The sequence below is a fragment of the Phacochoerus africanus genome, chromosome 7 (genome assembly GCF_016906955.1).
Source record: "Phacochoerus africanus isolate WHEZ1 chromosome 7, ROS_Pafr_v1, whole genome shotgun sequence".
Lineage (NCBI taxonomy): Eukaryota > Metazoa > Chordata > Mammalia > Artiodactyla > Suidae > Phacochoerus > Phacochoerus africanus.
In genome coordinates, this window is record NC_062550.1 from 80,058,213 (window position 1) to 80,072,295 (window position 14,083).

Here is a 14,083-nt window from a genome sequence, read left to right on the forward strand (position 1 = left end):
TGTTGACAGCTACACAGAAAACTTTAGCAATGAACCACCAAGATGATTAATAACTACAAAGAAAACAAAATATTGGCACAGAAAAGAAAAGACAAAAACATGAGAGGTGACTTGATGCAGCTGTGAGCAGTCTATGGAATCTTAATAATGTAAAGCAAGGATATTGCTCTATCCAAAATTTGAACATAGCTATATTAAGAGGGGTGAGGAACGGAGGTCTGGGTGTGTAGGTGAGACAGGGGTTGAAAGAGAGCTTAATCCTCATCTTCCACAGTAGAGTGTCAGTAGATGATACATAAAACTGAAAAGTCAATAAACTGCACTAGAAGTATACTATTTAGAGAGACAGAGGTACATATTCTAAGAATCAGCTCTAAAAATTGAAAGTGGTTGCTTTGGCCAGGAAATGGGGGAGGTTGTTGGGCACTGCTCCATTTTTCGTTTGTTTGTTTTTTGGCCTACACCCATGGCATATAAAAGCTCCTGAGCCAGGGATGGAACCCGCACATGATAGTGACCCCAAGCCACAGCAGTGACAACACCTGATCTTAACGACCAAGCCACCAGAGAACTCTCTGGACTGCTTCGTTTTACAGTCAGTGTTCCAGACTGTTTGACTCTTAAATGAATGTGTAGTTACAACATTGATTTAAAAAAAAAAAATCAAATCCGAGTTTTTTAAAATTGAGGTGAAGAATTAGGATATGTTGGCCAGAGAGAGATAATGATCGGAGAATAATATCACATTTGAAGGGATCCTCGTTTTTCCCAGCCTTTCAGCAAGAACCAGGAGGCAGCCTTCTGTTTAAGATTCAAAAATTCTTTCTTACCTTCTTGTCCACAATGTAAGGCAATGTGGGTGCCTTTGCAAGTAATAAGCTCCCTGTCACTGTGAGGATCCAAGCAGAGACTGCCTCTAACTGTAGCAGGATAGTTTTACTCTTGGGCAGTTGGAGCAGGCGATGTCTAACATTCTTTCCAGTTTTCAACCTGGCCCTTCCAGGGCAGATAATTGGTAAGAACTTATATGTGGAGTCTGAAAAAAAGGGATACAAATGAATTTATTTGCAGAACAGAAAGAGACTCACAGACTTTGCAAAACTTACAGTTACCAAAGGGGAAGGGGCGAGGGATGGACACACTGGAATGTGTAAATGGAATGATTGGCCAGTGGAGACCTGCTGTATAGCACAGAGAACTCTGCTTAGTATCCTGTGATCATCTAAGTGGGAAAAGAATAGGAAAGAGAATGGATATGTGTATATGTATGACTGAATCAGTTTGTTGTACAGCAGAAATTATCGCAACCTTGAAAAGCAACCATGCATCAATAACATTTTTTTAAAAAGAGCATGTTATGGAAAACCCAACAGCAAAGAGTCCAAGACATCTCAAACCCACTGCCAAGGTTTTCTTTCCCAGACACCATCCTGAGCCCACCATCCATGAGCCAGAGCACAAAGCCCCAGTCACGTGAGCATGGACACACTGTGTCCCTCCTTCCTCCTTGTTCCACGCGGCTCCCAGTCCTTCCTTTCCCCCCTCATGTGGCCTCCACCCAGGCCTGTGATGAGGGAGCTGGTCTCACAGCTGCCCCGTGCGTACGGGTCCAGCCCAGGGGTGTTCCTGTGTGAAGTCTCCCAGGACCCCAGGCTGTTCTCAGAGCTGAGTCCACATGAGGCTAAGTCCCCAGAACTCCCCCACCCCAGCTCCAGACGGATTCAGAAGTCTCATAGAGTCCTCAGAGCTAACTAAATCTACAGATTTTACCAACCACTGCTGAGCCAGAAGTGACCCAGTCAAGGCAAGTATCAGCACAAGTCTCCTAAAGGGCCAGCTCATCATTTTCTCCTCATCTCTAACCCATTCTCTCTGCCTGTATTTGCCTCCCTTTCAGAAACAGTCGAGCGCTGCTCCTTGGCCGCCTCCTTTCTTCTAGTCCCACTGGCCCAGTCTCTGCCATTTACCCCAGATTAACTTTATTTTATTTATTTATTTATTTATTTATTTATTTATTTATTTAGTCTTTTTGCTATTTCTTGGGCCGCTCCTGCGGCATATGGAGATTCCCAGGCTAGGGGTCCAATCGGAGCTGTACCCACCGGCCTACGCCAGAGCCGCAGCAACACGGGATCCGAGCCGCATCTGCGACCTACACCACAGCTTACGGCAACGCTGGATCGTTAACCCACTGAGCAAGGGCAGGGACCGAACCCGCAACCTCATGGTTCCTAGTCGGATTCGTTAACCACTGCGCCACGACAGGAACTCCCCCAGATTAACTTTAAAACACTGAAGTGTTTTTGGGAGTTCCCATTGTGGCTTAGGGGGTTAAGAACCTGACTAGTATCTGTGAGGATGTGGGTTCAGTCCCTGGCCTTGCTCAGGGGGTTAAAGATCCAGTGTTGTCACAAGCTGCAGTGTAGGTCACATTTGTGGGCTCAGTTCCAGTGTTGCTGTGGCTGTCACATAAGCCTGCAGCTGCAGCTCTGATTCAGCCCCTGGCCTGGAACTTCTCTATGCTGCAGGTGTGATCCTAAAAAGAAACCAAGCAAACAAAACATTGAAGGGTTTTTAAAGCTTAGGAAAAATAGAAATGCTAGATGCAAAGAATACAGGGCAGTAGATTCCGCAGTCACATCCATCCTGCCCTCTCCCCATATTCTCACAGTGAGTTACAGAAATATTTTGGTCAGAGAGATATTCCACTACAGGTTATTATTATCACCAGCCATTTGCTTGTTATTATCTGTGATTTATGTAAAGTTGCCCTGAGGAAGTCCCAAGATAAAGCAAAAGCAGGTAACTGAGCAAGTTGTTGGTGTTCATTTGTTTTGTGCATGTTAAGAACTGTCTTTAGAGGAATTTGTCAAACGTGCCAGTCTTTACAAAGAGTGATGGTGATACTCTCTATCTGCTTCATATTCAGCATTTTTCCCTCCTTTGCTTTATCCTAATTTACTTTGTTTCAGTAAGTTAACCAGTGATCTGTACTTCCATGATGTGTCAGATGTGCCTTGTTCCACAGTGGAATCTGGGATCTGCTCTGAAATGAATGTTTTTAAGTGTGAATAAAGTCAGAGGTTTGTGTTTAAAGCCCCCTTTATTTCAGACAAAAAGACAAAAATAAAATAAAATAAAAGGAGTTCCCATTGTGGTGCAGTGGAAACAAATCCAACTAGGTACCATGAGGTTGCAGGTTCAATCCCTGGCCTCGCTCAGCGGGTCAAGGATCCGGTGTTGCTGTGAGTTGTGGTGGAGGTTGCAGACGCGGCTCGGATCTGGTGTTGCTGTGGTGTAGGCAGGCAGCTACAGTTCCAATCCGACCCCTAGCCTGGGAACCTCCATATGCCTTGGGTGCGGCCCTAAAAAGACAAAAATAAATAAATAAATAAAGCCCCCTTTATTTAGAGTCAGAAATTAATATCAGGATTAAAGCTGCCATATGATCACAGGCGTGTCTTTTGAAAATAATGTTGGTCTTTCTTCAGGAAATACTATGGAGAGAAGATTGGAATCTACTTTGCCTGGCTGGGTTATTACACTCAGATGCTCCTCCTGGCAGCAGTCGTGGGCGTGGCTTGCTTTCTCTACGGATATTTTAACCAGAACAACTGTACCTGGAGGTAACCTCTCTTTATTCCTTGTTGCCGAGATGAAAAGTGGATGAGACAGAACGTGATTCTCAAGGTCTTAGACTTTGAGTCAAAAAAGAGTCACTGCAGAATACTTACTGCTTTGGATGATGCATCTCTTTTGTCCTGAGCATAATAACTAAGGAAAATGGAAAAAAAAATTTTTTTCTTAGATAAGACAGCCCAGCCTCTGACAGGAATATTACCCTTCGGAAACACTCCAATATTTGGAGACAGTACTTTGTTTGGAAATGAAAGGAGGTCTGGAGGGAGGATCATGCATGAACTTCTGGCCCCCAGAGACATGTATCACTCAGTCTTACAAATGTGAGCCAAGAGCAGCTCTGATTTCTTCAGGGTTTCAATGGCAAAAGCTGATGAAACTGGTGTTTTTATGTTTTTAGAAATGACTTCTTAATATATATTCAGGAATACATGTTTTAAAACTCAGGTGAATGATACTTTTGTTTTTATTTGACTCTTACAAAAGAAATTAGCCCTTACAGTGTGAAGGGAGGAAAAGAAAGTAATAAAGACCGAGTGCTTGATGCTGAAATCAAAATAGCAGCTGCACTGTCTAAAGGGAAATACATGGGTGCCAATACAGTGAATTGCTCCCTCTCTATTCTGAAATGTATTATTAGTCCTTGGCTCTTTGGTGGTCTCAACCTCCAGAAGGAATGTTCACACTGAACCAGGCCTTTTCTCTTATTCGTCTGGCCTCTCTCCAGGTGTGACAGCCAGATCAAAATTTCTGGGCACCAATGATGAGCTGATGACCAAATTTTTCTAGCCCTGAGCATCTGAGCCTGGCTCCCGAGGCAGGAAGCTTACATGGCAGCTTCTGATGTATAGGCGTAATTATCCATTCTATTTAACAGGATTCTGAGTGTTTGTGCCCATTATGGCTTCTTAGCTAGAAAGCTGCAGATGGCCTTTGAAGTACTCACCCTCTCTTCTTCATTGGAGAAGAGTTTAGGACCAAAGGCTGAAGGTTGATATCTTTTGCCTAAAGTTGTCTTTGGCTTCTCCTTCTAACCAAAAAAATAAATAAACGAAAAAACAGAGAAAGATCTGAAAAATACACTTTCAGGAGTTCCTGTGTGGCACGACAGGTTAAGGATCCTGCATTGTCATTGCCACAGCTCGGGTTGCTGCTGTGGCGCAGGTTTGATCCCCGAAACTTCTGCATACCACAGGTGTGGCCCCCCCCCCAAAAAAAACCCCACCACTTTTAAAGTGAATAAGTAGTGTTTGTATGTGGTTCTTGCATGGTGGTTGTCCTCATCATAATTCATTTTATAAACTCACCATGACAGTCATATCATGTATTTCATACTCTTTCATACTGATTAATTTACAGAAAAGGGTGGGTGGGGGGAGTTGTATGTATGGTCTTGAGGATATTCTCCCTGTGTTCAAAACTATTGGGGCTTTATTTATTTAATTTTTAAATAGTTTAAAAATATTTAAATATATGCATATATTAAATAGTTTTAAAATATTTAAGTATATGCATATATTAAATATTTTTGGTTAATTTTATTACGTACTGAGTAGATTCACAGGAAGAGAAAATATATTTAAGAAGTAAGGAATAATGATCTATCACCCAGTTTAAGAAAAGGAACATAACTAATTACCTTCACGAAGTGCCTTGTTCGATGGCATCCCCTCATCTTCCACTTTGGAAATAACAACTACACTAAAGTTTGATTTTTACCATTCCTTAATGTATACTATATATTCTTTTTTCGCAAATACCTGTATCCCCACAAAATATAACTTTTTTATAGGTAGGTATTTCCTCTTCTATAAAAGACTGCTTAAAGCTTATGCATCCTTTAAAATAACAGCTTTATGGAGATGTAATTCACATACCATAACATGCACCCTCTGAGAATGTACAATTAGTGGTTTTAAGGACATCCACAGAGTAGTTCTGCAGTCCTCTTCACTGTCTAATTTTAGAACATTGTCACCACCCCACAAGGGAACCAGTACCCTTCAGTAGTCACTGCCTAACCTCCCTTTCCCTTGGCCCCTGACAACTGCTAATCTACTTTCTCTCCAGATTTGCCTCTTCTAGACATTGTATGCAGTGTGTGCTGTATGTGGTATTTTGTGATTGTTATCTTTCACGTAGCTTATATTTTCAAGGTTCATCCTTTTTGCGGTCAAATAATACACCACATTGTTTTTCCATCCATCAGTTAACATTTGGGTTCTTTGCACTATTAGCTATGATGAATAATTCTGCTGTGAACATTCATGTACAAGTTTTTGTGTGGACATATGTCTTTAGTTCTTTTGAGAATATATCAAAAAATGGAATTGCTGAGATATATGGTAACTCTAGATTTAACTTTTCTTTTTTTTTGGCTTTTTGTCTTTTTGCCTTTTCTAGGGCTGCTCCTATAGCATATGGAGGTTCCCAGGCTAGGGGTCCAATTGGAGCGACAGCTGTCTGCCTATGCCACAGCCACAGCAACTCGAGATCCGAGCCGAATCTGCGACCTACACCACAGCTCACGGCAACACTGAATCCCCAACCCACTGAGTGAGGCCAGGGATCGAACCTGCAACCTCATGGTTCCTAGTCAGATTCGTTAACCATTGCACCACGTGGCAACTCCTAGATTTAACATTTTGAGGAACTGCCAAATTTTTTTTTTAAGTGACTGTACCATTTTACATTCCCAGTAGCAATGTATGAGGGTTCTGATTTCTCTATATCCTCCTCGACACTTGTTGTTGCTGGGTTTTAAATAAATATAGATAATAGACTAATATATTAGTCATCTTAGTGGGTATGAAGTGGTCATGGCATTCATTTGTGTTTCCCTAATGTCTACTGATGTTGAGCATCTTTTCATGTGCTTATTTTGTCATTTGTATATCTTCTGTAGAGAAACATCTCTTCACATCCTTTGCCTATTTTAATTGTGTCATTTGTATTGTTGAGTTTTAAGTGCTCTTTATATATTCTAGATAAAAGTTCTTTATCAAATAAGCTGTAGATATTTTCTCCTATTCTATGAACTCTTTCCACTCTCTTGATGCTATCTTTTGAAGCAAAAAAGTTTTTGATTTTAATAAAGTCCAGTTTACCTGATTTTTTCCTTTTGTTTTTTGTGCTTTTGGTGTCATATCTTAGCATTTGTAATCCAAAGTCATGACATTTTTCTCAGTGATTATCTTCTAAAAGTTGTATGGTCTTAGGTCTATGAGTTAATTTTTGTAAATGACAGAAGGTTCAACCTTTTTTCTTGCTAGGTGTATATTCAGGTATCCCAGCACCATTTTTGTAAAGATTATTTTTCCCCCATTGGATTGTCTTGGCATCCTTGTTAAAAATTAATTGGCCTTAGTGTAAGAGTTTTTTTATGGACTCTCAATTCTTTTCTATCAATTTGTATGCACGTGCCACACTGTATTGATTACTGTAGCTTTTTAGTAAGTTTTGAAATTGGAAACCTCACAGATTTTTCAAGTTCTTTTGCAAGATTGTTTTGACTATTCTGGGTAGCTTCTTGCATTTCCCCATTGGTTTTAAGATCAACTTGTTTATTTCTGCAAAAAAGCCAGAATTTCATTGGATCTGTAGTCATTTTGAGTATTGGTGCCATCTTAGCAATATTAAGGCTTCTGATCCATGATCACTGAATAGATTTCCATTTGTTTAGATCATCTTTAATTTCGATCAACAGTATTTTATAGTTTTCAGTATACATGTTTCATGTCTTAAATTTATTCTAAATATTTTACTATTTTTGATACTATCGTAAATGAAATTGTTTCATTTTTTTAGATTATTCATTGCAGTTGTATAGAAATATCATAACTTTATATATTGATTTGTGTCTTATTATCTTGATGGACTTTTTAATTCTAATGGTTTTCTTGGTGGATTGCTTAGAATTTTAGTATATGATAAAATCATGTCATCTGGAATAGAAATAGTTTTACTTATTTCTTTCTAATCTAATCTGGAGGCTTTTAGTTTATTTTCCTTGCCTAGTTGTCCTGACTAGAACCTTTAGTACAATGTTGGTCTTGGGAGGAAAACATTCAGTCTTTCACCATTAAGTATGATCTTTGCTGTGGGTTTTTCATAGATGCTCTTTATCAAGTTGAGGATATTCTCTTCAATTTCTAGTTTTTATCTATTATTCTATTAACATGGTAAATTATATGACTTGATCTTTGTGTGTTGAATGATCCTTGCATTCCTAGATACATCCCACTTTACTTAATTTGATTTAGAAGATTTTTGCATTTATATTCATAAGAGATATTGGTCTGTAGTTATTTTGCTTTTTCTTGTGATACCTTTTTCTGATTTTGATATTGGTGTAATACTGGTTTTGATTTTTTCAAAGAACCAACTTTTGTTTTTATCGATTTTCTCCATTCTCTATTCCATTTATTTCTGCTTTTTGTATTCTTTGATTGGGATGGTCAATTGATTTACATTGATGTAGTTACTGGTAAGGTTGAAGCCACATCTGCCACTTTGCTGTTTGTTTTCTATATGTCTTATGTCTTTTTTTTCATTCTTTAATTACTACCTTTTTGTATATGATAGATATTTTCTAGTATACCCTTTTAATTTTATTTTAGTTTATTGTTTCTTTCATTTTTTAAATATTTTGTTAATTTCTTCTTTGGTTGCCCCAGAGATTATAATTAACATCTTGTTTAAAGCAATCTAGTACACCTTAATGCCAACTTAATTTCAATAGTATACAAAAACTCTGCTTTGGTATTGTTCTGTTCTCTACCCCCTCCATTGTGATTGTCAAACACATTACATCTTTATGCATTTATAAGCCCATCAATGCAGTTTCATAAGTATTGTTTTATGCAGTTGTCTTTTGCATCAGATAGAAGAAAATAATTACATGCAAAAATATATTTATATTGTCTTCTTTTTTTACCTATGTAGTTACTTCTACCAGTGTTCTTTAGTTTTTTAGGTGAGTTTGACTTACTGCTTAGTGTCGTTTCCTTTAAGCCTACTCTTCCTAGTTTTTCTTGTAGTATGAGACTGCTAGCAGCAGATTCTTATTTTATGTAGGAGTGTCTTAATTCCTCCTTAATTTTTTGAAGAATAGTTATGCTGGATACAGAATACTTGGTTGACAATGTGTTCCTTTTAGCACTTTGATAATATTATCCAAATGCCTTCTGGCCTCTGTGGGTTCTGATTAGAAATCAACTGCTTATCTTACTGAGACTTTGTACACGTCAAGTCACTTCATTCTTTCTGCTATCAAAATTCTCTCTTTGTTCATGTCTTTTGGCACACTGAGTCTTTTGTGCCTATGTTTGGATGTCTCTATGTTTATACTACTTGGAGTTTGTTGAGCTTCTTGGTTGTACAAATTAATGTTTTCATCAAATTTGGGAAGTTTTTCAGCAATTATTTCTTCAAACATTCTTTCTGCCCCTTTCTTTCTTTCCTTCCTGCTGGCACTCCTGTTATACAAGCACATAATGTTGTTGATGGTATTCCACCTGTCTCTGAGGCAGTGTTTTTTCTTTCTTTCTTTTCTTTTCCTTTTTTTTTTTGGTTATTCCTTTCTCTTTATGCTTCTCAGACTGGATAATCTCAGTAGACCTAGTTTTAAGTCAGCTGAATTTCCTTCAGCCAGTTTATATCTGCAAAGGAACTTCTCTAGTGAATTTTTCATTTTAGTCATTATATTCGTATATCTAGAATTTTAAGTTGGTCTTTTATATGATTTTTACCTATTGATATTCTCTTTATGATGAAATGTTCACATATATTAACTTTTTAAGCAAAGTTTTTGTTAGTTCTTTGAACATATGTATATTCTCTTATCTTTGTCTTTGTCTAGTAATATCTGGACATCCTCATGGAGTTTCTGTTAACTGCTCTTTTTTCTCCCCTGTGTTATGGCCAAACTTTTCTGTTTCTTCCAATTTTCTTTTGAAAACTGGGCATTTAAAATATTATAATGTAGTAGAAATGGAAACCAAATTTTCCTCCTCAAGGTCTGTTTTTGCTTCTGTTGCCATAGTTGCTGTTGCTGCTGCTATTTATTTAGTTACTTTCCTTAACAAATTCTGTAAAGTCTTTATTCTTTATCATGCATGGCCTTGAAATCTGTATGCAAAAGCTTAATTGTTAGCTAATGATTGGGTAGTGATTTCTTTTATTTATTTATTTTTGTGTTTTTGCCTTTTCTAGGGCTGTTCTTGCAGCATATGGAGGTTCCCAGGCTAGGGGTCTAATTGGAGCTGTATCCACTAGCCTACACCAGAGCCACAGCAACTTGGGATCTGAGCTATGTCTGTGACCTACACCACAGCTCATGGCAACGCTGGATCCTTAACCCACTGAACAAGGCCAGAGATCAAACCTGCAATCTCGTGGTTCCTAGTTGGATTTGTTAACCACTGAGCCACGATGGGATCTCTGCGTAGTGATTTCTTTAAATACCTGGAACCAGTCATTTTTTGAACCTTTTCCAAGTGGCTGTGTTTGTTTGTTGGGGATTGCCTTCAGCACTTCAGCAGGCAGTTTGCAGCTCTTCCTTAGCCTTTTCTTCTTGATTATGCAAAACTTCAAGGTCAGCCAGAGTCGAGGGATGAAAATGTTTCTTACCTCTTTCCTAGCCATGTGCAGTGCCCCACACATGCACATGGCCTTCTACAATCCTAGGAATTTGTTGGAGCTTTTTAACACCCCTGACCCCACAGCATCTCATTACCCAATTTTTCCTTGTAAGTTTTCTAGTCAGCATCTTGTTAGTCTCTATTGGTATCACTGCCTCAGGCAATAGTAATATTAAACAATTCCTGCTAATTGCTTTCAACAGAGACTCTGGGGATAGGTCTGTTTGCATTGCTTGAGATATTTCAAATAATGATAGCTCTTGGGGGATTTTTTTTTTTTTTTTTTTTTGGTGTTTGTTTTTGGTAACTTTAAACCACTCTGCCCCTTCCATCCCTTCTGGGCTACCTTGCTTGTACCACTGTTGGTTTTAAAGGTCACCATGAAACTAAGGCGATGGGGATGGATCAAGTTAAAATGCCACAAAGCTCACTATTTCATGGAGATTCAGCTGGGGTTTTTGTTTGTTTGTTTGTTTGTTTTAATTTCCAGAGTTCTGCAGAGGTCAATTTTGACAAATTTTGCCAGGGTCTTTGCTTTACAGAGGAGCAAGTTTTCCGAGATCTTTACTCAGATATCAAGAAGTGTTTCCCATGCCCATTTGTTGTTTAACTGAGTTATTTCTAAAGTCGACTAATTCTACACCTCCAGTCCCATTCACATAGGTTCATCCGCATGGCTTCTCTGAGAGGGAGCAGTGTGCAACCTGTTGTTAATTTGTTGTTTTTCTTATTTGTGTGTAGGAGGTTTGGATTTTTTTTTAATACTCTTAAATAGTATTAATAGTATTTAATAGTCCTTTGTCATTTTCACATGTTGCAAAGCTTCTACCAGTCTGCAGGGTTTTTTTTTCCCTCTCTTTATGGTGTTTTAATGAAGTTCTCACTTTTGAAAGATTTTGAATATGTCAATATTTTTCTCTATGACATATGCTTCTTTTTGTTTTTCATTAATAGAATTTCTCCTTTGCCCAGAGTTATCTAGATATTCTTCTTTCTTTTTTTTTTAATAAGTTGGTACTGTTGCATTTTCATCTTCCACCTGGAATTGATTTGTATTTGATAGAATTTAGGGGTTCAATTTCACCTTTTTCTATATGGATATTGCATTGCAGCAGCTCCATTTATTGAAACATCAGTTCTCACCTTACTGATTTGCTGGGCCTACTCTGCCTGTTATATGTCAAATTTTGGTGTATGCAGAGGTCTTTTTCTGAACTCTTTATTTTGTGCCCTTGGTCATTTTTTCTTAACCTATCCCACCTCATTCTTTAGCACTGTCTTTACTGTTCTGAGCCCTTTGTTCTTCTATTGCATTTACAGCTCAAGTAAAGGAGAAATGACAGGTCCAAATATTAATTCTTCCAAATTATGAACATGATAATGTACCCATTTATATGGGTCTTCTTCACTCTTTAAGAACAGTTTTATCATTTGTTCCATATAAATTTTACATATCTTGTATTAGATTTATTTCTAGGCTCTTCATATTTTTAAGCTATTGAAAAGCAGTATTTAAAAAAATTAATTACCAGAGTTTTCACTGTGGCACAATGGCATTGGTGGCATCTCTGGAGCACTGTGATGGAGGTTCAATCCCTGGCCCAGCACAGTGGGTTAAGGTATACGGCATTGCCACCACTGCAGCATAGGTAATAGTTGCAGCTTGGATCTGATCCCTGACCCATAAACTCCATATGCCATGGGACAGCCAAAAAAATTAATTCCTAACTGTTACAGGTCTCTAGAGACATAATTTCTTTTTGTGACACCTATATATTTTGTATACTGATTCTGTGTCCAACACACTTACTAAACTCACTTATTCCCATAATTTATCTGCATGTTCTTCTATTGAATTTCCATATAGACAATTATGTAATCTGATAGTAATAGAAGTTTTCTTTCTTCTTTGCCATTGCTCCTATATTTATTTTTCTTGACTTACTGTGTTGGTAAGGACCTCCACTGAAAAGAAGTGGTGATAGCAGAACCCATCATCTTGCGTCTGATGTAAAGGAAATACTTTCAGCATTTTACCATTAAGTATAATTTTTTATAGCTTTTACCTAGCAATGTTTTATCAGGTTACTGAAGTTCATTTCTGTTTCTAGTTCTGTAAGAATTTAGTTTGGTTTTCTCATCATGAATCATGTTGGATTTTATCATGCTGGTAGAAAGTCCTGTTTATTAAAAATTTTTTTTAATTAAATTTTCTTTTTCTTTTTTCTTTAGCAAAGAAGTCTGTGATCCTAATATTGGCGGCAAGATCATAATGTGTCCTCAATGTGATAAGCTTTGTTCATTCTGGAATCTCAGTATTACTTGCGAATCCTCCAAGGTATTCATTCCCCAAACATTTAGAAGTAATGAAGCATTTTTTTTCTTTAAATAATTTTAGTACAACAGAGTGATTATGTTTTTTCTCTGAGGATTTTAGGAAGGCGATTTTCCATTAAACCTTCATTTTGAAAGATAGATATGAAATGCATATCTATCTTATTCCTCTTTTACAAATAATACATCAAAAGTAAAAGCCTTATCTAAAATCTCTTAAGTTCCTGCTGTGGCACAGTGGGTTAAGGATCTGGCATTGCCTCAGCTGTGGTGTAGGTCATAGCTGCAACTCAGATTCGCTCCCTGGCCTGGGAACTTACATATGCTGGGGGTTCAGCCAGAAAGAAATAAATCAATAAAAATAAAATACAATATCCTATAGGATCAGTGAGGAACTGTGGAATTGAAACTATTTGAGTATTTCAAGTAATCAAAGCAGAAATATCAGACTTGGCTTATCTGATAAATACGATTTAATAGGTCTGCTATTATAGGTATTTTCCTTAATTCAAGTGAATGGAAACCTGAAATTTGTGTTTGTGTTTTCCTACTTTGAAAGCATGCTGAAACCCTACTTGAGTTTTTAAAGACCTTGCTGGTCAAATAGACTCTGTTTATAAATATGCACATGAAAGATTTTGTCTACAAATGAAAACAGATATTCACTTTGTCTCAAAACATTTCCACAAAACACATCTGGTTTGTCTCACACATGCAGATGGTCTTGAACTGTATGGCATCTTAAAATCCTGGAGGTTTAGGAAAAGCATTGAGCTTGCAGGGAGCTTACTGAAAGGCATGCCAGCAACTCTAGACAGGAAGAAAGATGGTTAGCTTGCTTCGGAAAGTTTTCCTCATAACTTCAATATATGTAGTGATCTCCCTGTGTCCCCTAGTTCTGCTGTGAAAGTTTAGAAATCTTTATATGACCTCAGAATGTTTTTTTCTACTCCATGTAAGTCTTATTTGAACTGAATACACCACTATTACAGTGTTGCCCCTTTATAATTCATACATTGCAAAGTTCTTGTACCCACATTATTCCTTTTGACACTCAAAACAGCCATGTGGGACAGACAGAAGGTGTTACCTCCTTTTTTTTTCTTTTGTCTTTTTTTCGGGGGTGGGGGGCACTGCCCCAAGGCATAAGGAGGTTACTAGGCTAGGGGTCAAATCAGAGCGATAGCAGCTAGCCTATGCCACAGCCACAGCAATGTGGGATCTGAGCTGTGTCTGTGACCTACACCATAGCTCACGGCAACGCCAGATCCTTAACCCACCAAGCAAGGTCAGGGATCAAATCTGCGTCCTCATGGGTACTAGTTGGGTTCATTAATCACTTAGCCACGACAGGAACTCTGGTGTTACCTCCTTTTTACAGATTGAAAAACTGAGTAAGAGATTAATTTTCTCACCCACCTAGGAACTGACAAAGCCAGACATTGACAGCACATCTGCCTTTTACCAGG

The 14,083-nt window shown here is 38.0% G+C and overlaps 1 protein-coding gene across 2 annotated transcripts in view; it reads left to right on the forward strand.

Annotated features, from left to right (window-relative positions):
* The window catches only part of ANO6 (anoctamin 6), a 223,348-nt gene that overhangs the window by 158,869 nt on the left and 50,396 nt on the right, over positions 1–14,083 (forward strand). For both annotated transcript variants that reach the window (XM_047788025.1, XM_047788026.1), the window contains 2 exons: positions 3,492–3,626; positions 12,513–12,618. In XM_047788025.1, coding sequence (XP_047643981.1) covers positions 3,492–3,626; positions 12,513–12,618 — 241 coding nt within the window. The remainder of the gene's footprint in view (positions 1–3,491; positions 3,627–12,512; positions 12,619–14,083) is intronic.